Source organism: Pteropus vampyrus, unplaced genomic scaffold (genome assembly GCF_000151845.1).
Source record: "Pteropus vampyrus isolate Shadow unplaced genomic scaffold, Pvam_2.0 Scaffold135, whole genome shotgun sequence".
Lineage (NCBI taxonomy): Eukaryota > Metazoa > Chordata > Mammalia > Chiroptera > Pteropodidae > Pteropus > Pteropus vampyrus.
The window spans coordinates 5,723,760-5,750,391 of NW_011888916.1; the positions used below are offsets into that span (position 1 = coordinate 5,723,760).

General features: G+C 33.3%; 1 protein-coding gene and 1 pseudogene across 2 annotated transcripts in view; both read right to left on the reverse strand.

Moving 5' to 3' along the window:
- FAF1 (Fas associated factor 1) overlaps positions 1-26,632 on the reverse strand; it is a 377,081-nt gene that overhangs the window by 167,867 nt on the left and 182,582 nt on the right. For both annotated transcript variants that reach the window (XM_011367679.2, XM_023535057.1), the window contains exon 8: positions 9,819-9,905. In XM_011367679.2, coding sequence (XP_011365981.1) covers positions 9,819-9,905 — 87 coding nt within the window. The remainder of the gene's footprint in view (positions 1-9,818; positions 9,906-26,632) is intronic.
- LOC111744466 lies at positions 22,725-22,844 on the reverse strand (annotated as a pseudogene).

Here is a 26,632-nt window from a genome sequence, read left to right on the forward strand (position 1 = left end):
CTTTTATAAAATTATTTTGAGAATTCTAGTTCCTGCACATTTCCATATAAATTTTAGAGTTAACTTGTCAATTTCTACAAAAAAAAGTCTACTGCTTTTTTATTGGGATTGCAATGAAAATCCCAGTTCTAAAATGTTCTTTGGTGCTATGTAGTAACATGATTTTTTGTATCTTAATCTTGTACTTTGTGACCTTTTTAATTGTACCTGTCACCTTTAGTAGCTTTTTTGTTGATTATATTGGATATACAAACAAACTACTAAACATTTTATATGAGAATAGACAACTTACATAAATTACAATTGTGTAAATTACAAAAAAAAAAATGTGTAATTTAATTTTGTTTTGGTCAGAGATAATATTCTTCATTTCAATCCTCTAAAATTTATTTATGGTCCAGGTTATGGTCTATCTTGGTGAATGTACCGAGTACGCTTGAAAAAAACTTGTATTGTGCTATTGTTGAGTGAAGTATCTATAAAGTACCTGGACAAGTTGGTTGAGAGTGTTGCTCAAATCTTCTACCTTTATCTGTTCTTTTCCTGTAAATTGCTGAGACAGGAATGTGAAATCTCTAACTATTATTGTAGACTTGTCTATTCTTTTGGTCCTGTCAATTTTTACTTCACATATTTTGGAACTGTCATTAGGTGCACATTTAAGATTGTTATGTCTTCTTAATGAGTTGTTCTTTAAATCATGACGAAATGTCTCTCTTTAGTCCTGGTAATATGCCTTTTCTGTTTCTTGTCTGATGTTAATATGGCCATTACAGTTTTCTTATGTTTAGTTTGCCTGGTAAATATTTTTCCACTCATTTATGTTTACCTCATCATTGCCATATTTAAAGCATGTTTCTTATAGGCAGCATACAGTTGAGTCTTGCTTTTTAACATTCATTTCAACAACCACTGTCCTTTAATGTGTAGACCATTTATATTTACTGTAATTATCAGTGGTTGGATTTAAACCTACCACTTTGCTATTTGTTTTATATGTATTCCATCTTTGTTCCTTTTTCTTTTTTTGCCTTACTTTTAAAATTATTTTTAAGTATTCCATTTTATCTCTTTTAATCTTATTAGCTATACATTTTTGTGTGTTTTTTTTAAGTTGTTGCTCTAAGGTTTATAATATGTATCTTTAATATAACAGACTACCTTATACCACTCCATGTATAACACAGGAACCCTACAGCAGTATAATTCTACTCTGCCTTTTGTGCTACTGTCATATATTTTACCTCTATATATGTTCAAAACTCCACATTACTTGTTATTTTTCTTTAAGCAGTTATCTTTTAAAGAAATTAAAAACATAAGGAAAAATGTCATATTTAATCCATTTTTATATTACTAGCTCTTTTCATACTTCTATAGAGAACCAAGTTTATTTTGTTATCATTTTCTTTTTGCCTAAATAACTCCCTTCAATATTTCTTGTGCAGGTTTGCTAGCACTAAATTCTCTCAGGTTTTGTTTGTGTGAAAGTCTATTTTGCCTTCAGTTTTGAAAGATTATTTTTACCTAATATAGAATTCTAAGTTGTCATTTTTTTTTTTTAAATCTTTCAGTACTTTTAAAATATCACTCGACTGTTTTGTTTGGCTTGCATTGTTTCTGATGAGAACTATAGTCTATAATTGTTCCCACGTGTAATATGTATTTTTCTATTCTGTATGCTTTCAAGTTTTTCTCTTAATCACTTATTTTCAGCAATTTGATTATGACACTCCTTAGGATAGAATTCTTTGTGTTTATCTTTCACATAGGGTTCATTGAGCTTCTTGGATCTATAAGTTTTATAGTTTTCATCAAATATGGAAATTATTCAGAAATTATTTCTTCAAAATTCCTTTTTGTTTTTGACCTCTGTCTCTCCACCCCTCGTCTTTTCTCTCCTTCTAGGACTCCAACTGCTTGATTTTATCCCAGAGGTCACTGATACTTTGTACATTTACTGTTGACATTTTTCTCTCCATGCTTTAGTTTAGATAGTTTCTATTGGTACATCTTCAAGTTCACTAGTCTTTTCTTCGACAGTTTCTAATCTGCTGTTAAGCCCATCCAGAGGAACTTTCATTTCAGATATCATATTGTTTATCTCTAGAAGAATATATTATTCTATTTTACATGTCTATTCTTTCCTCATTGAGTTCATGTTTCTCTTTAAATCCTTGAGCATATTCATAATATTTACGATAGCTAAAGTCTCTATCTGCTAGTTTAATTAAATCACGTGCATGTCTGCTTCTTTTGACTGATTTCTCTTCTGGTTATGTTTGAGATTTTCCTACTTGATCATATATGTATAGTAACTTTTAATTGGATGCTGGACTCTGTTCTTTTGGGCAGTTATCTGTTAAGCAGCTCTTTCCTTCTGAAAGTTGTTTTTAACCTTTGAAAAGGGCAGTCCTAGAGTAGCCTTTACTCTAGGATGAGTTTACCCACCACACTAAGGTGTAATTCTTCTGGGGGTATCTCTTGAATACCCCATGTATTCACTGAGGTGTCTCTACTATGTCTGGTAGGTACTCACGATTCCTAATTCTACATGAGCTCTGAGAATTGTTTGCCTTACAGCTCCCAGTTAATTGTTCTTTTTCCTGGCGGTTGTTTTTTTGCCCAGTCTCCTAGAATTTCACCGTTTGCATGCACACATTGGTATTCAGCTAAAGACTAGGGCAACTCTATGTAGTTTTCTGGAGTTTTTTCTCTGCTAGTATTCTGCCTTGGAAAGTTTGGCTGCCTTGACTTCGGTGAACTCCAGTCTCTTCTAACTAAATAAAATCATCAGGTTCCATTTTGGTTTCTTCTCCCTGCTCTGGGATCCAAAAATGGCCTCCAAGCAGAATGTAAGACTACAATATGGCTCATTTATTTACTTCTTCAGAGTCCTTACTACCTGTTGTCTAATATCTGACCACAGTTGTTTCACATATTTAATTCAGTCTTCTAGCTGTGTATTGAGGGAATACAATTCCCATTGCGGTTATCCCATCATGGGCAAAAGAAGTAGTCTACAGAATTGAGATTTTGAGCAACTGAAATCAAGATTCACAGCATCAGGTTTTAGTGCTTGTAAATCTCCTCTTGGGGGCTGTTTCACTTCCATATATTCTCCCTCATGCTGACTGAGGAAACATGTCCCTTGAGTGCTTCATCCACCCTCCTGAACTTTTCACTCTCTCTGTTAAGGGTACAGTCCATTTCACAACTTTTCATTCCTTTTAAACTCAAACTGCCTTCTACTACTTTCAAAGTTGTTCTTTCTGTCTGTTTAGTCTTTGCCTGTGTTATTTGTAGAAGACTCCATATGTTGACAAGGGCAATGACCCCCCTGAAGCTACTGAGTCTCACTACTGTCAGAAGCAACACTATCTATGACCTTGCCAAATAAAGAAAAAGCCAGTGAAAATGTCCAAAGATTGCCTAAATTTGTCTGACCTAGGACAAGCTAACAAAATAATTTAAATAGCAGATGATCCTGAAACCATCAAAGAATGCTTCTGATTCTGCATGTGTATGCAATATAAAGAAGGTGCTTACTCAAGGGAAAAGGACCTAATGTTTGTTGACTGTCTACTAAATGCCAGGCATTACACCAGAGATTGGCAAACTTTTTCTATAAAGGACCAAACGGTAAATATTTTAGGCTTTGTGGGCCATGTGGTTTTGTTGCAACTAAACATCCCTGTTGTTAGTTGTAGTAAAACCAGCTGTATACAATACGTAAACAAATGAGTGTGACTGTGTTCCAATAAAACATTATTTACAAAACCAGATGGTGCGTGAGATGTGGACTGACAGTCATAATTGCCAAACCCTACATTATTTATGTACTTTACATATTAAGTAAAACCATATGAAATTGCTAATAATCACTTTGTCCTCAAAAATGACAATTTTGTGTGGTTCAACATATTATGTTAATCAATTTAATCTTCACAATAGACTTTCTAGGGTGTTAACATCATTCTCATTTTGCGGATGAAGAAACTGAAATTCATACATTAAGTAACATCCAAATAAGGGCAATATGGGATTCAATGAACTTGTATTCTCTCTCTCTCTCTCTCTCTCTCTCTCTCTCTCTCTCTCTCTTTCTCTCTCTCTCACACACACACACTAGTACAAATCAGCTCAGTGTGGCTTCTCATTCCTACCTGTTATCTTACTTGCCATTAAAAAAAAAATTGAGTTTTGATAACTTCATTTAATTAGAAGGAAAATAAACTGATATCTCAAACAGTGTATCGAGCGAGTTACCATGATCATATAAATTCATCATTTAGTTGTTTATAGTCATAGATATAAATTTAGTGGAGCTCCGAATAATTCAAATGAGTGAATGTATAAAATACTATGTTTGATCCTGCACAATAAGCAAAGATGAAAAAAAGTTCTTACTTCCAATTTTCAGAATTTACAAAAGGGAGAAACACAAATACAGTAGTCCCCTTTATCTGTGACTTTACTTTCTGTGGTTTCAGTTACTGATAGTCAACTGTGGTCTGAAAATATTAAATGAAAAATTCCAGAAATAAACAATTTGGAAGTTTTAAATTGCACGCCATTCTGAGTAGCAGGATGAAATCTTGTACTGTCTCACTCTGTCCCAACCGGGATGTCAATCATCCCTTTGCCTGGTGTATCCATGCTGTATATACTACCTGCCTATTAGTTACTTGGTAGCTTTCCCAGTTATCAGATGGACTGTTGTGTTATCACAATACTTGTGTTCAAGTGACTCTTATTTTACTTAACAGTGGCCCCAAAGTGCAAGAGTTAGTGACACTGGAAATTCAAATATGCCAAAAAGAAGCCATAAAGTGTTTCCTTTAAGTGAAAAGGCACGCATGTATAGGAAAAACCATAGTATATATAGGGTTTGGTACTATCCGCAGTTTCAGACATCCACTGGAATCTTGGAATATATCCTTTGTGGATAAGAGGGACTACTGTGCACAAATTAAAATGTAATCAGATGTCCCTTTTTCTGGGAAGCCATTTTTTACCATTCGCATCTATTAGCAACATTGGAATGAAGGAAAAACAAAATTAAAAAATGAAAATAATTTAAATAGAAGAATAGAACTATAAACTAATTTCTAAGAAGGCTGAAAAAGGTGGCATAAAAAGAGAGATATAGGCAAAATTTCTTAAAGAAAAGTTTTGAAGGAAGGAGATAATTGCAATAGGTATTCTAGATAGAAGGAACAGATTAAATGACAGAGTGAGAGAGAGAGAGCACCAAATATATTTGAGAAACAGACAAATGAGCTTTTAGCTAAACTGAAATTTTTATGGTATCACATTCATTTATTCAAGAAATATTTATTAAGCGTTTACTTTTGGCCTGTATAGGAAAATAAACCTAGAAGGAAAGTTTCAGACCAAAGAATAAAGGATTTTAAATGCCAGCATAAAAATCTGTACATAATCAGCAAGTATTGGGTTGTCATAAAGATGAGTAAGCAAGGTTGAACATGATTCATTCGGCACTTCAGAAATATTTACCTTGCAGCAATAGATGGAATGACTACAGGGGAGGCTTACGAGTTTACTTAGTAGGTAACAACAATGTGATAAGCATGTTGTAATTGTGAGAGTCTGGATCTCCACAGTAGCTCCTGTACATTGGAGGGCAGGGATCTGGTGTCTGGGAAATGTCCATAATTTGACACCAGCCCAACACAATGTATGGGGTACAAGTTATAGAAGAAAATGGCTCTCATCTAAAGGGTCAAAGATAACATTCTCTCATTTATAAAATCTTTATTTTTATTTTTTTTAAAAAGGAAGGTGGGGGGGTGTGGTTTTATTTTTATTTTACAAAAAAGACACAGTATGATAATTCTGCTTAGAAATAATCTTATTTTCATTGTGAAAGTATTTAAGAAGTAGCTTTCTCACTCTTAACACATGCCTAAGGACTTATGATTCTAAAATTCCTAATTTCTCAAATCCTGAATTAACCTTCCTTAGCCAATGATAAAATCACAGATCATTAGTAACCTCAAAAGAAAAAAAAGGCACAAAACAAAAAAGTTAAAAAACTAAAGGATGTTTCCTCCTAATTTAAGCATTATTAAAACTTGGAGTTTTATAAACCACATATATTCAAATTTTCTGCATTATAGTAAGGTGTCCAGACATAATTCACCCTGTTAAATTCATTTTTACTCTCTGGAAACCAAGAGCATCCTTGTTAAAGTGTAAAATGAGATTTTCGCCGACTTGCAACTCCTTGTTCTCACAGCTGAACTGTCACAGCATGAAAACATTCCCCTACTGGTGAAGCTTTAGATACCTATTTCCCTGGTGAAAGAGTGCAAAAGGAACTGAAAGAGTTAGTGACAATTCATACAGTATCCCATACCCCATTAGAGTATGACTATAAGCAAAGAAAATATTTTAACTCTGAAGCGAGATGGGACAACAATGTTTTAAATGATTGTTGACTTCACTGAGTAGTGCTGAAAATGTCAAAAGATTGTAGTCTATCAGGTTCATAAGAGACTCAAGATTATACAAGAATCTAATTAGAAGAAGTCTATTTCTTTGTCCTGTTTGCTCAGTCAAAGGTTAATGAGAAATACACTGAAGAAAACATCTCCTGTGTGACGGCAAAGTAATTTCTCATGAATATAAAAAACATAAATGAAAAAGTTCTTTATTAACTTCTTGTTCTTTATTAACTTCTTTTTAAAAATAGCTTTACTACGGTATAATTGACATGCCATAAAATTCACTCATTTTTAAAGTGTTCAATTCAATAATTTTTAGTAAATTTACAATTGCACAACTATCACTACAACCTAATTTTAGAACATTTCTATCATTCTAAATCCATTAACTTCTTAATCTAAGATATTTCCATAAACTCATGGAAGCCACTGGTATCTAAAGCTACTATATATTCAAAGCCACACAAATCTCTGAAACCAAGCAGGAAAAGTGCAAACTAACCTTGCTTTAACGACCTTTATAACCAATACTCTACTCTGGCACTGGGAAGAAAATGTTCAGGTGCTTTCTCTGAAAGTTAAACCATTCTAAGTATTAAGTTATGGCACACTGTCTTGGAAAGAAATTAATTATATTTTTGTTGGTAACACATTTCAGGCTGTTTACACAGCTGACATTTCTCAGCTGTACCCAATTCGTGCCCTAGGCTGTGAGGACAATCTTGTTTTGTAGCAGATGCCTCCACTTGAATGATTTAAATAAGTATAAAAACACTATTTTCTGCAACAATATAGATTACAAGCACCAGCTTTATGAGTTTTTATAGTCCTAATGAAAGAACAGTTCCATGACATTTCTTTGGCTAGGATCTCCTTAGAAGACACAGTTATAAGCCATTTTTGCCAAAACTCAAGCACTGGAGCTAGTGGATGGATCTGCTACGGCACCAGTCAAAAGCAGCCTGGCCCTAAACATCTTTGTTGTATCAAATCATGCAGCTCAAGGCAACATCCTGCCAATGTGGCAACATTTGCTCTGGGGAGATGTGGGCAGGCATCATTTCACAGGTTCTGGGACAAGGTGCAAATATGAATAATGAGGCAAAAAGAATCAAGCCTCTTAATGGAGATTGCCTCTTGTGTTTGCTGTGACTTAGATGCAACACCAGGTAGCATTATAATCTTGGATATGGTGAGTTTTAGCTGTTTTCCTATTTTCCTACAGTGATGAAATTGCATTAGAACTCTTGGTAAAAATTTAAATGTTTTAACAGTCATTAAAACACGGGCCTCATAAAAGACTGTGTCAACTCAATTCAATGATTAAAACCTAAAATGTATAAGGCCCTATGCTACAGAAGAATTTATCATATTTCACTAAATTTGCATATCACTCTTGGAACTTGCATCTGATAAGCCTATTTTAGTCTGGCTTCTACAAGTGTAGGATCCAAGAGTAGTTGGCTTTTCCAAATGTGAAGTGCTACATTTCTGGACTTTATTATCTGATATTCTTGTTTTAAACCAGAAAATTACTTTTTTAAACATTTTATTAAAGAAATTTTCAGACATATACAAAAGTTGAGAGAATAGTATATAAACCCAAACTACATATTCCTCAGCTTCAATAATGATCAACAGATGGCTAACTTTAATTTATATTTATATTCCCCTCGCTCCCAACCCCATAGGTTATTTTGAAGCAAATCTCAGGTACCACTTCATTTACTTAAACCAGTCAATTTGTGCCTGTGATCCTTTTCTGAGTTATGTTAATATTAATTATCATTCTGACTCTCATTTATTGTCTACTTTGTGCCGGGTACTACTTTGTATACATATTTTTGCTAATCCTCATAACAATGCTGCAAATTAGTGAAGTAACTGAAGCTCAGAGAACTTAAGTGACATGCTCAGATCTTATTTTCTTCTATTAATGCTATTATTTCTTGTAGGAGGTTATGAGACAATACTAAAAACATTTCTGATTTATGTCTTCTCAGGAAACAGAGGCTATCATTTATGAAAATTGCTATCTTATTTTTGTAAAATTAAATGTAGCACATTTTCTGTCAAATTTCTCACTCCAATAGGGGAAAAGAAAAACAAACTAAAACTGACCACCACGTGGCCTTCCCCTTCGCCATGGACAATCAGCCAATAATTCTAACGATATACTATAATATTAATGTTAAAACCAGTTGTTTAGAAATAAATGTAAGTGCCTATAAAAAAACAATATTTTTCTGGAGGGGTTCACTTTAAACAAAAGTTTAGCTATTTTCTGATTAAAGTTTCATGATCCACAAAGCATTTCTCAAAGGTACAGTGTTTAGATTGTGGAATAACTGGACTCAAGTGGCATCTACATAAACAAAATGTTTAAAAATGTTTCTGTCTTCCATAAAGAATTCTTTCATATTAAAATATATGACGGCAGTGCTCAAAAAGGGGTAGTAATTATTATCCAGATAGAAATATAATATTTACTAGGAAATACAAAAGGTTATTGAATTCTTACAATCATTATTTGTGTATTTATTATTACAAGATGTTTACGAAGTCTCAATTTTTTAGCCTTCTTTAAGAATTAGACTTAACTTCAGAAATCCTTGAAATATTCTGATTTTTACTTAAAAAAAAAAATGGGTATCTGGTTAGAACAATCAAGATGATGGGTGAAAGTGGCCAAAATGTAATTTCAGTTGACCTCCTTAAATGATAAAATTTACTCTCTTGGAAAACAATAATTACTTAGAAACAGGGTAGAGATAGTAAAGGTTTTAAAATTTATAATAGGAAAATCACTATAAGTCAGTATAATAGGTAAAAATGACAGACTAAATCTTTTCTTCCGATTTTTTATGGTAGTAAAAATTATGGGTATATTTAAGAATAGAGTACTATTAATATTAACTGTAAAAATTAACTATTCTTTAAAGTACTAGTCTACTATGGGAAATGTAATTTTAAAATTAAATATGTAATGATTAGTTGATTTTAGCATATCTGTAATTTAGGAAAAATATTTTTGTGTTTGGGATATTTCACCTGAAATGTCTGAATATATTCTTTTCATCAAGGAAAAACTTAAGTCAAATCAAGCAGCACTAAGTTCCTCATATTGATATTGTAATATTATCAACAGAATGCTAATCTGCTTAGCTTATGACATCTGTTCTTCAAGTGAACTCAAATTATTATAACTCCTTATTTTCAAATTATGTATTTGATTTTTTTCAATGGAGCCTTCAAAGCATTAGTTTCTGCTTATTATCACAGCCAGTTAGACTGAAAGTGGCAAAAGAGAGAGGAGGATATAAAACTGATAAGTCAAATGTCACTTACTGAGTCATCGGTGGCAGAAGCTGGCCAGCCCTCCCATAACTGATGGCGAACAGGGATGCTCGTAAGGTCATACACATTTCTTTTTACCTATAAAAAGAGACAGTGCGATTAAAACAGGTTACCATAAGACTTAGGATAGGTGCCAATTTATGTGGTATACACTGTACTTCCTCTGTTTTCTTCTAGATTCAAAACAAGAATTTGAAACTAGAAAAGCACAAGTCAGAAAAAATTTTGTAAAATAATCTAAACCAAATTTAAAAGCAGATTCTCAATGAAGGCTAGATGAAATAATAGTTCAAGAAATATCACCCCCTCTGCTGATTGTTTTTATATATTTCTAGATGGCTTCGAGTTTCTTTTCAGTTAAGAAACTTCAGGTACATAGTAAGCCTAGGACAGACTATAATTATAAATTTTTATAATCTAATTTTTAAAATGACTCAGGATGTACAATAGTTCAAATGAAGATGTATTTCAAGTTTCTAGGTGGTAGAGAGGAGTTGTAGTTTGTGTGTGTGTGTGTGTGTGTGTGTGTGTGTGTGGAGGGGGCAGGAGTAAACATGAGGTTATTTTTATTGTTTGATGTAAGCTTCAAAGATATAAAAACTTATTAATAAAGCAACACAGATTATTTCTTTGAAATCATCCCAAATTAAAAACTATTATAACAGAATATTTAACAGAGAGCTATCCATTAATATACTATTTAGGCCCTTCTTGAAAAGAAAATACAGTAATAATACTTCTTATTTTAAATACTGAAAAACTATTGTTCTCAACATGCAATAATTATACCTTTCACTTTAAAAAAGTGGGGATAAGTAATTTACCAGAATAAAGTCTTGGAAGGTTAAACTCTATATAATCCAGTAAGTATCATATCTTTCTTCAGTTTAAAATAGGTTATAAAAATTCTATTTCGTTTTGTATTTAAAAAGAAAAAATAATTATAAAATCGTAAGAATGGAGAGATTATCTATCTTAACTCCTCGGGTTAGTTATAGGATGACCCTACTGTAACAAATAAAGCTAGCATTGAATGTTGCACATAATATGTTCAATAACAAGACTTCAGTACGTAAAACAAGCAGTATTCATTCATGTTCTTAAAATGCAGAAGTCTAAAGTATCAAGTTGTCCAATTACAGCATTTTGCATCACATTACTGTTTATTATACATAAACACATCTAAGTTACCTTTCCAGTGAAACAGAGATATATATTCACTGGGGAAAGGAAAAAACCAAAACACAACACGGAATTCAATCTATTTTTATCTCTAATGTACACCTGTGGAAAAAAGACTTAGTAAATGAGAACTGAGGAGCTTGGAGGCGTGGCTTGATCCCCACTCAATTCAAACAAACAGCTTTTCTTCAGAGGTTCTTAGCAATGGCCAGTCTACCATGCCGTATTTTGTTTATGGTCAGTCACACCAAGTTTGAAAATTTTCATTAGTCATTATCAACACAATTTAACCAAATGTAACTGGGCTAACCTCTGACCACTTCCACTAGCTAAGACTACTTTGCCATGCTTAAACATTAGTGCTTTTAAAGAGGAAGGTGTTCCATAAATCCAAAGCATTATATTAATAAAAGAAAGGGATAGGACAGAAGAGGGGAATATGAAAAGACTTTAGGCCTCAAGGCCAAAAACATTCCTTTCTTAAAGTTATTTTTCAATTACGTTGTCTAGATATACCAAGCTTCATCAGCTATTTTTGAAGAAAAAAAAAAAGGCAGGACAAATATTTGTATTTGTTTGGAAAGGTTGCAGCAAGGCTATCCCAGCATTGGAGAGTATACACAAATACTATGAGCTGAGTATACAAACAAGTAACTTTGGATTGGGATTCTTTAAATTCCACCTTAATTCCAAAACACAACAATATGGTATTATGAAATAAACAGTATTTTTCTTCTTTCATTAACTCATCTGTAACTGCACTGAATTGAATAACATTCCTTTGCTATTCTAAGCCTGAAAAGCATGTTCTGGCTATAGTGTTATGTTGGTATAAAGCACAATGCCAGACTGATGTGCTGAACAAAAGTGATCAAAGTTAGAGTAATGTTAGCCATTGCACAAGTATTTGGCTTCATTGTTCTCCCCAGAATGACATGTGTTAAGCAACTTGTCATAGAATAAACTGGTTAATGCAGACAGAACTTGGCTGAGAGGGTACAAAGTAAAGCATATTAGGCTAATGATTGATTGTTCTAATGGAAAAGATAAATTCACAGAGATTCTGAGATTAAATCAAGAGTCTTGTGTTAAACCACAATCACTAAACAATAACTTAAGTGAAAACAAATTAGTCTTTCAAAAATAATTCCACATTTGTCAGCATTATAACCATAGGCAGGTTTTAACATTATATGGAAGAAACATAAATGATAAGATAGCAAAAGTAGAAAGTGGGTGATGGTTTTATTAATGGAGATATAAAAATTCCATTATCTTTACTGATGGTTTTCTTTCATTAAAATTTTAAGTCACAATTCTGCGGGGCAGGAAAAAATATGAAATGTGCAAAAGTAAAAATTATTCTTTTAAAATATTAAGAAAGCCTGAGTGACAAATTACAGCTGTGTATAAAATGATGCAGATGATTAAGGTCATCATGAATCAAATGAAGGACATAGTTCCCTCAGACAAGGAAGGAGAGAGAGAGAGGGAGGAAGGAGGGAGAGAGAAGGACTAAAAAGGGGGAGGAGACAGGGAGGGGGAGGAGAAAAGAAGAGGGAAGGGGAGAGATTGAGAGATCAACTGATTGATCTGAGAGATTTGAGAGCACTTGAGAGAGAGAGAAAAGAACACACACAGCCTGGGTTGCTGTAGCTGGCATGCCCAGCTGCCATTATTGTGCTACTTCTGATGGAATTTCATCTTTAGAGATTTGTGTTAAATTCCAGTTAAAGACAAGTGGCACTTCAAGGGTAACATTTCCTGAGGGCCTTTTTGTCTTACACATTTTCTTTGATCAGCATTGGCTCAAGATCATGCTGAACCTTCATAATCTTTTCAATTCTTGTTGTGTATTAAGCTCTAAATCTGTGAGATTTCAGGCTGCTAAACTATGCAAATGTTTCACTTAGTTATGAAGAAATTTAATAAATGCTTTGATTACCAGCTGAACATCAAAATTATGTTACAAACTATATTGTATTTGGATCAAGTGTTCTAAACTGACAACAGATTTTCCAGTTTTCTAGATTTTCTAAAAGGAGAATTTCATTTCTTCCCCACTGCTTCAGATAAGACAGTTGCTTGAGACTAAGAAAAAATGTAAATCAGATTAACTTGAAATGGTACAGAATTAATACAGCACTGATTGTTTATTATTTGCTTTTCATTGTTAATAAACATCTATATACTAAAATTAATGTAAAATACTAAGCAATGATCTCCACTTCAAACTTCATATTTCCTCATTATGGAAATCTCATTGATAAACAAAGCACTGGGAAATACGAAATCATATATTCATCTCTCACAAAATTTTCTTTTGAGTTCTGTAGATTTTCAAACAATTTTTGTTTTTAGTTAAATTTTATCAGCATTTTTAACAAAAATATTCTTAGGAAGTTACTCTGCTAAACTATATTTTGAGGCTCGGATTTAGCATCACATGAGTTGTGTAAATTGAAAAACAAAAACTTAGTAGATAACTTTGTCATCTATAATAAAATCATTTCTTGTGAGCTAAATGTTGGTCAAACTGTTGAAAAACATTTCAGGAAATTTTAAAACTCATTCAGGAATAATACCTATTATCCAAGTGAAACAGTTAATAGAAAGAAAAGTCACAAAGTTTAAGCTGTTGTGGCATAAAGAGAGGCAGAGAACAAGATTTCTAGTCTTAAATTTTCCCCAGCTTTTACTGTGGGCCAGTTGATAGAACCTCGCTGAGACTTAGTTTACTCAGTATTAAAGAGAATAAAACAACATCACTTCCTAGTTTCAAAGCTCTAAAATTCCATGGTTTGATGAAAATATTGGAGATCTAATCCTAGGAACAGGAAGAGCAAAATATATCTAAGACAAGTAATGAAGGAATGTTTCAACCATTAAGGCTAGAAAATGGAAGAAAAATTGTAAAGAGTTAATAAATACAACACATCAAAAAAGAAAATGCGAATAATTTCAGGTAAGGAATAAACACTTAAGGTGATTTATTTTTCTTGGATGAAGAAACGTCGTTGTTTTTGCTTGTATTACACTAAAAAGTCTAGATTTTTATAAAAGACTAAATAATATTTTCCCCTTATGAGATCTCATCTGAAAATAAAGCCTGTCATACTGGTTTCCCAAATAACTGTTCCATCAACCAAATGTTATCAGTGAGGCTATGGCTTGACAGACTACCAGTAGCTAAGTGATATAGTTATAAAGTTCTATTAATTTATTTCAACATCTTTAAAATTTTATACTCAGATCCTTGATTCTTTACATATCAAATATTTTAATACGGCAAAAATTAGAAAATATTTCATTGCCATGGGCTTGCAGCAGCTATCACCTTGGTTTCTAGCACCCTGGTTTCTAGATTTTCTGAATTAAGACTACTATGGCAAATTATAACCCTTACAAAAAGCATTCTGAACCTACAGACATCTATCTCATTCTCTCATCAACCTTAGAAGAAAAAGACTTTTGGTCATATTAGAACCTGAACTTATCCAAATTTTAAATGTATCAAACTTCAAACTCCAAGTACTTCCTACTATCAAATGATGCTCTGGTTAAAAGTTTGCTAAATAATAATTGCCCTAAACACATTAGTATTTGTGTGTGTGTGTATGTATACGTATTTAAATCAAAAGAAGGCACCCAGTTTCCTAGCAATCACTGGTGCTCTGAAAGGCGTATAGTTAAGAAACCAATCACTTCTGATTCAGACTAGGGTTTGAACACACACTTCATATCCAAGACTTTTCTTTTTCTTCTACTTTTTTTTTTAAACATATTATATACTCATTGCAGTTGCACATGAATTTGTTTTACTAAGATGCAAGTTAAAACCCTCCTAAAAATCCTTCCTGAACAAAAACACTTGAAACCGGATGGTGCAAAGGGAATGAGAAGGTGGCATCAGTAATCAAATGTTAATTAGCAAGCTTTTTTTCCCTCTTCCCTCAGGGCTGGCCTGTGTTGGAGAATTCAAATCAGAAATCAATGCTCCAAGTGTTTAACTATTACTTCTTCTCATTAACCATTTAAAAGACTCGGCAATTCTCTCCTCATAAAAACAGTAACTTGAGACATTTCTTTTCTCAAATACCATCTTTCCAGAAAACAATGAAGATGTTGTTTGAAATAAACTATAAAACTGAAGTTGCTTTCAATCAGGCTTTGAACTGACTATATTCTGCTGTTTTAAAAACATCTTTTGGCTTCAACCGAATTCTTCATTCCAACAACTGTAACTAAGTTTTGCTTTGTATACTATACTTGAAAAACTTATTACACCCCTTGTCTATAAATAAATTTGACAATTAGCATCTTAAGAGATCACTCGGATGACGATAAAACTGATCAAATACAAAAACTGCTTTAAATGCACATAGTTGGAAGTGGATTTTAGCCATCCTGAAAAACTACCAAGGATAAGATTTAACACTGTGATTAGAAATATGGTTATATTCAAAATTCTATCCTAAAAGTTTGATGTGGGTGAAAATGATACAAAAATTGCAAAGTTAGATATTTAAAGTGATTGAATTAACAATCATAAATTTATTAAAATGAATTCATATCTTTAAAGGTTAATCCTGATTTTTAAAAAGAATTCCTAAAGTGTTAAGAAACTGTTTACAGATGAGTAAGGCTGAGTATATTTCACAAACAGTAAAGATGCTAAATTTTAGCTTTCCAGGGGGGAAAAAAAGTTTAGAGATATTGTGAAGTTGCAGAAACTGAAATCATGAACAACAAAAAATGGAGCAATTATTATTATATAAATATAATATGAGAACTACAACAGTGGTTCTCAAAGTATGGTGTCTGGACAAGCAGTATTAGTATCCCTTGGAAACCACAGGATTTCAAAATGTGGGGGACCCATCCAGACCTAGTGTATTGGAAACTCTGGGACCCAGCAATCTGTGTTTTAACAAGCCCTCTGGGTAATTCTCACCAGACCAAAGTTTAAGAAGCATTGTTTCAGGATGTGTGAATTAGAGGCTCTCCCAGATAGCCATGCCTCTCTAGTTTACTGATTCTTAAGTTCTGAGAAGTCTTGCCTAAAGTGGCCAGTCTTTTTTGAGAATGAATATGTTTAATAATCATTTGTTACAATTCTAGAAATGCTATTAATTTTGTCTGGATGATAAGGTGATCATTTTTAGTCCAAGAAATTAATGAGAAAAGGCGCTACCTCTTCACTACAGACTACATAGCACCAAAATAATGGATAATAATTGATACATAATAATCTTCATCATTGAAAATCTGTGTTCATCTTCAGTTTTTCTGCCTTAAGCTTAACTACTTTCTGGCTATAATATATATTTGGATATTGCAGTTAAACTTCAAATCTACAAAAAAAAAAAAAAGATTAATCACATTAAATAAACTTGGAAGATAACTGTACACATCAGCGAAATTGAAGAAATGCCCCTAAACACCAGAGAACTATGTTTGAAGCAAACGAAAGACGAAACAGCTTTTGTTGTTACTGATTTTGTCTCTCTCTCACAGGCTAGCTGGAACAAGACCCAAAAGAAAAACAGTGCGAGGTTAACCTCCTATCAGTCAGTCAAGACCTTGTCCTCAAGGGCAATATTTCCTCTCTATACTTTATGGAAACAGTGAGAGAGCCAAGTTTTTCCAACTATTTAATGATCTAATAGATATAAATGTTTTTTTTTATAAACATTTAAATAAAACATCAGTCACTCAATAAATGCTCTTAAAAATTCCCCTTTTCAAAATCAAGTAAATTAATCATTTTGTAAGTCTTTGCAGGAAGGAAAACATAAATTAAGTCAAAAGTCAATCCTAGAAATAACGAGAACCATTATAAGAACATTTTTACAAGTTTTACTTTAACCTAAAACCATTTTATAAAGCTCAATTTTATGTACTACTTCAAAGATTGGCTACATAAACGAATAAACACTTGTACACCAGAAATGTTTTAATTTTTAAGGCTGAATTTTAGTAGACAATTTGATATAATGCAGTAGCAATGTACAAGTTAGTCTTAGACATAATTATACATGTAAACCAAATATTTAGCTACAAGGATATTCATTGCAGCCCTGTTTATCATCACATACACACACACACACACACACACACACACACACACACACACACAACTGGCATAAGCTTAATATCTGATAATAGGATAGTTAAATAAATAAATGAAATACTATGCAGCCATTAATATAATGATGTAGAACCAGGATCAGCAAAGCACAGCCTAAAGGACAAATCCAAGTGTGCTGTATGCTTTTATAAATAATGTTGTATCGAAACACCACCACTACCATTTATTTCTATACTGTCTGTGGCTGCACTACCATGATGGTATAGTTAGTAGAGGCAATAGAATCTGTATGACCTGCAAAGCCTGAAATATTTATTATTTAGCCTTTAAAGAAAAAGTTTGTTGACCCCAATGTAGAACAATATTTAATAACATTAAAAGTCATTACACATTAAAAAAAACTAGGTTACAAAATTATATACCTTTCTGCTTAAGTTATATGTATACATATACATATATATAAAAATGTACATATGTATGTATACTATATGTTATGCACAGAAAAAAGGTATATGACAAATATTAAAATTTCCCTCTGTATTATGGGATTATGACTCATTTTTATTTTCTGTATATCTATCTTTTCTAAGTTTCTATTACTTCTGTAATAAGAAATTTAAAAAAACTTTTTTGTTTTTTCATTCAAAGTAAATATATACACTCGGAGTCAGAACAACCTGGTTTTCATTTTAGCTATGCCACTAATTATCTGAGTGACCCTGAGCAAAGGAAATGAGAAGGATAGAGAAAGGCAACTGAACATTTATTAAGCAACTTCTATAAACCAAGAATTAGGTTTTATGTTAACATATGATCCTTATAATACCTTTTACATGTATTATCTTCATTTTACAAATGAGGAAACTGAGGCTCAGAGACAATAATAATTTGCCAAAGGTTACTCCAACTAGTAAATCGCCAGATTAGGATTTAATTTAATTTAGTTCCGTAGTCTAGATTTTCTTCATGACTGTGACATATTTCCTCTTAGACTGAATTTTCTTCTGTAAAATAAAGGTTTGTAATAAGTTACCTTTAAAATTCTTTCCCACCTGACACTTTCATAGTTGTAATATTTAAGAATTTTCTATGAGACCATTTACACTTACTCTGAACAGTAGGCATTAAGTGGTAATAAGAGTGACCAACTATAAGCAAAAGAGATCACTAGATCTCTGTCATGAGATCCAGTGAGTCTTTTCACATCTGTTCTGCTGCAAGAGGCAATGAAGAGCAGTTACAGACTATAGATTTTGTACTTTTACATGCTGTGGAGGAAGGACAACTGCCATATCAAAGAGCAACTTGTTATTGTTTCAATGTCTGTTGCTGCCTTCACAATGAGAGGGCAGCCCTTGGTGCCACATACAGCTGGGAAAGAAATAGTAGGATAAAAAAAAAATGTAAGGAAAATATATCGAGGTAAAAGGAGAACAATTAGAACAGTAAGTAAACTTTATCCCGTGAGGGTTAGTAAAGGCTCTTCCTCTTATAAACTTTGGCCCAATGCCTGCTGAGTCTCCACTCCTTACTAATAATGTAAGAACTTTATCTGGAATAAAAGAATATGAAGACATTCACACTGTGGGACTGCTCCCACTACTTTGCCAATATACAGTAAATCAATTATGCCCTATCTTGTTATTCCAGTTTTCCCCCTCTCAAGAGTTGGGCACTCTTGCCAACCCTTGTTCTATGCTTTTGATCTGGATAAGTGAAACTCTGAATCAGATATTTGTCTTATTTGCAACCTCTGTAAGTTCTAAAATAAAACCATCGATGAGGAAGATGTGGGGGCAATACTAATTTGTTTTTTACACAACAGCATTTTCTTTTAAATTTCTCTCTCTCCCTCCCTCCCTTTCTCTCTCCCTCTCTGTCACACACACACACACACACACACACACACACACACACACACACACACACACACACAATCTGCTCAAATGTCATTCAGTCAGTTAATGCCTAAGTCAGATGATGATGTAGACTTTTTAAAATCTTAATCCATTTCTTCTTTCTTCTTAAAAAAATGTTTTTTTCTTAAAGACCTTCACTTCTATAGCAAACTTCAAAATTTTTTAAATGCTAAACAATCTTACTGCTTTTGGCAAAGACCCATCTTTATATTTTGATGAAGACTGTGTATCCTCTCCCGCTCTGGTAGCACCACACTGATGATCAGACATGATGTTTATGTTTGCTTTGCTGCTTTATGTTGCCCATCCGGGCCTTTCCCTTTCTCTTGAGCTGCTGAAAAACGTGGTGGGAACCATTAGCAATGGAACCTCAGTCTATAATCAGATGTCTTATAATTTTATCTTTTCTTGTTAACAAAAAAACGCAAAAAACAAAGACAACAAAGGGACTTAGTGTTGGGGTCTGCCATGAATACTAAAGTGGCCTGGGGGTGTGGCTCATCAAGTGAAAATAAACCATTCAAGTCACCCGTGTCAAGGAGAAAGTTTGGGAACAACTAGGCCAGTGTTTGCATTTGGGACCCAGGAGTCAGGAGAGTTACATTTCCCTTCACTCTACTTAACCAAGGCACCAGAGACAACCTACTTAACCTCTCCTTTTGGAAATACTAAGTAATCTCTTCCAAAGAACACCCCTGAGAGAGAGGTATTTAAAGTGTGTCTGGTCAGGTTTTCTGATTCAAACGAGCTACTTTCCACAATCAACTGTGAGCATCACTCTCTGAGAGATATGTAGGTGGGAGGGCAGCGAAGATATTTTAAGGAAAGTAGCTGTCTTAGCCAAGAGCAAAGTTATAAGAAGATTGTCACCAATATTATATACCTAGTTAATTTTAGGTGAAGGACATAGAGTTGGAAACTGGTTCCAAATGACAATTTAATTAAAGCTTATCCAAGTGAACTGACACTATGAATGAAAGTAATACTGCACACCAAACCCTAACTAAGGGCTGATGCTGCCAATACTCAGAAGCTCCATACAAGTGGCTTTTAATTAAGGCAGTTAAAATCCCAACCCAAGGATCTCACCGTTAGAGCTGGCTCTGAAATGTAAATATAAGCTATTCTATAAAGGAAAAAAAAAATACCTTAGCATCTTCACTTAATGTATTATTAAGATCAGAAATGTTTTTTAATCACATGATTCATTACATAAGCAGGCAATCTAAATAAACTGCCTGAAATCTCCTGTTAAAAAAATTACTCCTATTTATTCATTAACAAAGCTATTCCTTAGCTCATCCCTGCCATAACCTATTCTATTCAAAACCATATGGGAAAGGACATTAAAAAACCGCCACAAACCATGGACTTCTGGTATTAGTGCTACACACTGCATACCCCTATTCATTATTCTACCTCCCTTGTTTAATCTATCATTAAGATTCAGTGACCCTACACTAAATTTAAAGCAGATCCTTCCTTCCTCCCATGCCTAAATTCACATACTTTTCTAGTTGGGGATGCCCTCAAGTATTAACAACTCTACGGGGTTTCTCTAATCTCAGCTCTGAACTATGTCATGCTATAGAACCAAGAAATTGCTGTTTTACATCTCTAACTATGGAGGCTCCCATAAAAAAGGACCATATAATTTACTTAATAAGATAAAGGGAGAAAAATCACTATTTAATAAGTTCTTTTTTTTCCATTGTATATGGTAAGAGGCACATGGAGACACTGTCATACGCTGTGTTGTCTTAAGAGTGAACAACACCTAGAGGGACTGCTTCAACTGTATTCACCAAGATTTTGGAGTTTTAAATAATGGTGAAAACGTCAGGTGTTGACTATGTTAATAAACTGAAAAATAAAGAGAAAAAAGAATCTGTTGATTTAAATACATAGTTGATAAAACAATCGTTTTGGGGAAAAGAGATTTCAAAAAGTTAGTAAGGTAGTATTTCTAAGATATATTAAACTTTGTTTTCAAATTCCAAAAAAAATCTAATGTACAAAGTGGCAAAATAAAGGATATGGAGTGTGTATATGGTATTCTATCAGTACTAACAGAACTCTTTGTGATGACAGAAATGTTCTATATCTGTGCTGTCCAATAGCGTAGCTACTAGCCGCATGTGGCTACTGAGCACTTAAAACTAAAGAACTTAATTTTTTACTTTAATTTTAATTAATTTTAATTAAAATTGCCACTTGCAGCTAGTTGCTACCCTATTAGACAGTGTATTAAGATTACTTAAGGAAGGAGAGAATTCCCCCCGAGAATTTATCATTTACATGTATTCTGTAACTATTCTTTCAATTTGAGGATGCTAAAACATACAGTTCCAATTAATACTTATCAGGCTAATTTAAAATAACATTATTAAAAGCAATGAAAGTATAAGTGTGAAAAATTAATTTAGCATAGTATTTCTACCTTTATGTCTCAAGGTCTATAAAGAAATAAAAATGAAATAAAGCATGTAAGTATATAGTTTTATCAATGGTATGTTTTCATGTTGCACCCATCTCTTGGATTTGGTTGCAGCAATAACACTTTTGGCTGTTGAGAGCTCTTGAACTGTCATTATCCCCGAAAACTAAAAGAGTTGGTTCTGAATTCAATTTACTGAAATTTACCCCAAACTATACAAAATTCTGATTTGGTTTTATTTTTGCCCTTTGGTTACCTAATGTTAAGGTCAGATGAATAAAGCATGCACAGCTACGGGCTTTCTACTTAACTTCTGGGTTTGCTATTAAAAATGCTGTTTACCCTCATACCCTTCTCCTTAACCCTTCATATTTCCTTGCCTCTATTCTTCTATACTACAGATTTTTCTCACCTATTGTACAAAGAAATTGCGATGTATATTTTCATGTAATTTGATTTTGGAATTTTGTCACCTTATGTAGTGAGTTCTTCTAAAATACAATTTTTTTTTCAATAAAAAATATTGATAATGGACTATATTATAATCATTAAATATTCAAGATAGTCAAATATTCTTTAGTTAAAAATGTAAGTTTGACTCTAACATAGCTGCCACATTATATGGGTCTAACCATCAGTTCATTCATTTATTCACACAATGGTTACCTGGAAATGATTACAATGATTCAGATGTTACTATAATTAATCGTGTTACCTGTATACCTGGCACTATTTCATTTAAAAGTGATGATTCAAAATTAATTTCTTTCTGGGCCAAGATACCTAATGCATTCATAGGAGTAGAGCTAGAAAGAGACAAGCATAGTGGATGCTATAACTACTACCAGTTTCAAACTTAGTCCCTTATTGATTCAATAAGTTCTCACTGGAATAACTACAATACAGCAAAGAAAGTTCTAGGTGGACAAGATGCTGACCTCTATACTCCCTTAAGGAACCTAGTTGGGGAGAAAATAGGTGAATAGTTATTTACTATACAAATATACTTGTTATAGGATTTTTTTTTAAGTGATTGAATAAATAAATGGAAAAAAATGCAGATGGCACCAGAAAAAAGAGTTAAGAATTAAATATATAACAATTCTGCCTCCTCACAAAAAAGCAGATTATCTCTTTATTAATGCTAAAAATTAGGGTGACATAAAAAAATTTTATTTTATTATTTTTTTTAGGCGAGGCAACCCTTGATTTACCTCACAGATTGCAAGGATCTTGTCAGCTTACAATCCCTTATTTTTTATTTTTCACACCTACAGCACCTGGTCTTCCTAGGTGGTCTCCCATCCAAGTAACTAACCAGGCCCGACCATGCTTAGCTTCCAAGATCAGACGGGATCGGGCTTGTTCAGGGTGGCATGGCCATAGACTGAAAAATACTTTAAAGAAAATACATAATGTACTGCTATAAAGTGCTAGGAGAATTTCTCACTGGACTTATAAACAACAGATAAACCTGTTCTAAATTTAACAAATAAGTTCACTGAGAGTTAATAATTCGTGAGCATTCATTCAGTTGTCCAGCCACTCGACAAATATCTATTGAGTGCCCACTACAAGGAAGGTACTATTTTGTAGTACAGTAGTCTGCCTTTATCCGTGGTTTCACTTTCCACAGTTTCAGTTACCCATGGTTGGCTGTGCTCTAAAAATATTAAATGAAAAATTCCAGAAAGAAACAACTTCTAAGTTTTAAATTGCATGCTCTTCTAAGTAGCATGATGAAATCTCCCACTGTCCCACTCTGTCCCACCTGTGATGTGAATCATCCCTTAGTCCAGCATATCCATGCTGTAGACACTACTTGTCCGTTAGTCACCTTAGTAGCTGTCTTGGTTATCAGACTGACTGTCTTCGTATTACAGTACATATTCAAGTAACCTTTATTTTATTTAATAATGGACTCAAAGAGCAGTGATGCTGGCAATTCGGATATGCCAAAGAGAAGCCATAAAGTGCTTGTTATATATTGTCAGAAGGTCATTCACCTCATTTCATCTCATCATGTCGACATTTTACCATTTCGCATCATCTCAAGGAGGGTGAGTATAGTACAATAAGATATTTTGAGAGAGAGAAAGAGAAGGCACACTCACATAACTTTTACTGCAGTATATTATTATTATTGTTCTGTTTTTAGTTATTGTTATTATGTTGTTATTGTTATTATTAGTTATTGCTGTCAATCTCTTACTGTGCATAAATGTTATCACAGGTATACATATAGATGAAAAAACATAGTATATATAAGGTTTGGTAATATCTGTGGTTTTAGGCATCCACTAGGGATCTTGGAACACATTCCCTACAGATAAGGGAGGACTATCACAGTAACTAAAAAGGCAAAATCTCTGCCTTCATGGAGCTCATCACATTCATTCTATAGTACGTGTATGGTGGGCAGGGTAAAGTAGGGAGAAGGAAACAGAAAAGAAATAAGTGAACATATAAACAAGATAATTTCAGAATTAGATAAGATCTGTGAAGAGTGGTACTAGAGCCCTACCCATCATTCTCAACTTTAAAGGTGTTGAGTCCTGAATGAGAAAGTACTAATCTAAGAATGCTCCAGACAGAGAAAACATGAAATGCAAAGGTTCTGTAAGGTGCTTTACATACATGCATGTATTTTCTAATTCTTACTGTGAAGTTCAGTGTAGCTTTAAATCTTTCTTTACGGAAAAAGCAAATGAAGGTCCAAACTCTCCATGTAAGTAGAAGCAGGATTCAAAAGGAAATCTATGGGACTCTGATGCACTTTTTCTTTTTGCTATGCTTCCCTAAAAACTAAAATTAGGGAAGTTCATTCTTTTTCATAGATCATTACCTCCTGCCCCATTTCTTGACAAAGTTACTTCACACCGTTTGCTTTCTTGGCTAACTCTTCCTTCACAGATTTGGGACAGACATTAGTTCAACTAGTCTAAATAATAATAAATCCCAAATTACTGTCAGGTACAAATTAATAAAGTTTATATTAATAGCTAGCTAAGTCAAAGGGATATTTCAGAGATTCTGATCAAAGATATCTTGTCTTCAAACACAGTTGGGTGTTGTTTGTATGTTTTTGCTTAAGTGAATAGATATTGTCATGCATTCCAAAATAAATGGCAAATGCATTTGATCATATCTTTTGTCATGTTTCACTGCATTATGCCAGTATTGACTAAATGTGAGGATGTCTATTCTTGAAAATTGTGACAGCCTGGCAAGCATATCCAATGAAAGCCTGTTATTTCAGAGCATCTTTCTCTGACATCCCAACATTACCACTCCTTCTTCATGCTGTATATTGAAAAAGATGATGGGAATAGCTGTTGCTAAAGCAGATCTAGACCTTTATCATCTTGTACATTTTAAGATAAATCTGGTAAACCTTCTCTATTTATATATTATGGCTCTTTCATTCATCCATTCAACAAACACTTGTTGAGGGCTTCTTATGTTCCAGACTCTCTGATAGTCACTTAGAGCAGCTTTCTCAAATCCAAGCGTCTAGCAGCCAGATAGGTAAACATAAATGAGTGAATGTGATGGAAAAACAGCATTCGGCCTTAGTTTTGAGGACGCAATACTGGGATGTAGGAGGCTGTGGCAAAGAAGAGAGCATACCTCATCCAAGGAGGCAGCTGATTCTCCAGAAGAGCTGATTGTTGCTATAGAAAATCTGGGGTTTGGTATTGCTAGAATTTTCTGATTCTTTGACAGAAGCCAGAAACCAGGAATCCTGTTTTGTTTTTTAAACGAATAGCCTTCTTTTAAATGTTGGTAATCAGTTCGAATTTAAAATACTCTGGAACCAAAATTAGTAGCCAAACAAAACAGGTTTTGTAGTTGCCAGTTTGCAACCTCTGCAGGAGAGATACAAACACAGATAGAAACACAATATCCTTGCCTTCAGGGAAGTGAAGGTCCCATCCAGAAATAAATATTCATGATGCAATGTGATAAAGATATTGATAAAGTTTTAGGAGAGCACTGAGAAGAAACAATTATAATAGCTACAACTATCGTTTATTACGTGCCAGGGCACTGATCTACATACTTTGTATGTGTTACTACATTTCATGCTCTTATCAACCCTGTGGGTACAGAAATGGCTTTATTATGTAATAGAGCCAGATTTGAACTCATTCTTTACAAATCAAAAACCTGTGGGTTTTTTCCAGCTGTTATCAGGCTACCACCCAATTGCTCCAAACAAAAATCTTAGTTTCTCAAGCTCAAATGATCAACATTTGAAAATGAAACTAATTCCTTTTTCATCTAACTTATTTCAGAAAAAAATTTTTTTAGAAATTCTTTTCAAGTCAATAATCATCCTGGGAGACACTTATAAAGTATATATTCGAGATGTGATTTTAAACTTTAACATTTGAGCTACAGTATATCTTTGCATCGAGAAGTCATTAAAAATGCTGAGATCCCAGTGCATTAAAGATTACATGTACTCAATACGCAATAAAATTTATTAATTTAACTAATTTATTTAGCAGACATTCAAATAGCACTTAATATTTTTAAGCACTTTGCACACATTAACCATTTTCATAAATTTTCTATTTTAAACTGTTTTATTGAGGTATGACTGAAATACAAAAAGTTGCACCTATTTAATACATACAACTGAATGATAAGCATACATCTGTGAAACTATCCCCACAATCTATGCCATAAACATATCCATCACCTCCCATCGTCTTTATTTATTATTAATTATTATCATTTAGTGATAAGAATACTTAATATAAGATCTATCCTTTTGGCAAAATTTTAAGTATACAATACAGTATTGTTAACTATAGACACTATACTTTACAATAGGACTTATTCATCTTGTATAACAAAAACTTAAACGCTTAGACTAATACCTTCCCACTTCCTCCTTCCCGAACATCTGGCAACCAGCATTCTTTCTTCTGCTTCTATGAATCTGACTATTTTAGATTTCTTCATAGAAATGGTATCATGTAGTATACATCCTTCTATGACTGTCTGTTTCACTTATAATAACCTGTCTTCAAAGTTCATCCGTGTTATTGCAAATGGCAGGATTTTCTGCCTTTCTAAGGCTGAATAATATTACTGTATGTATAAATCACATTTTCTTTATCCACTCATTCATAGATGAGGCAGCTGAGGCACAGAGAGGATATAT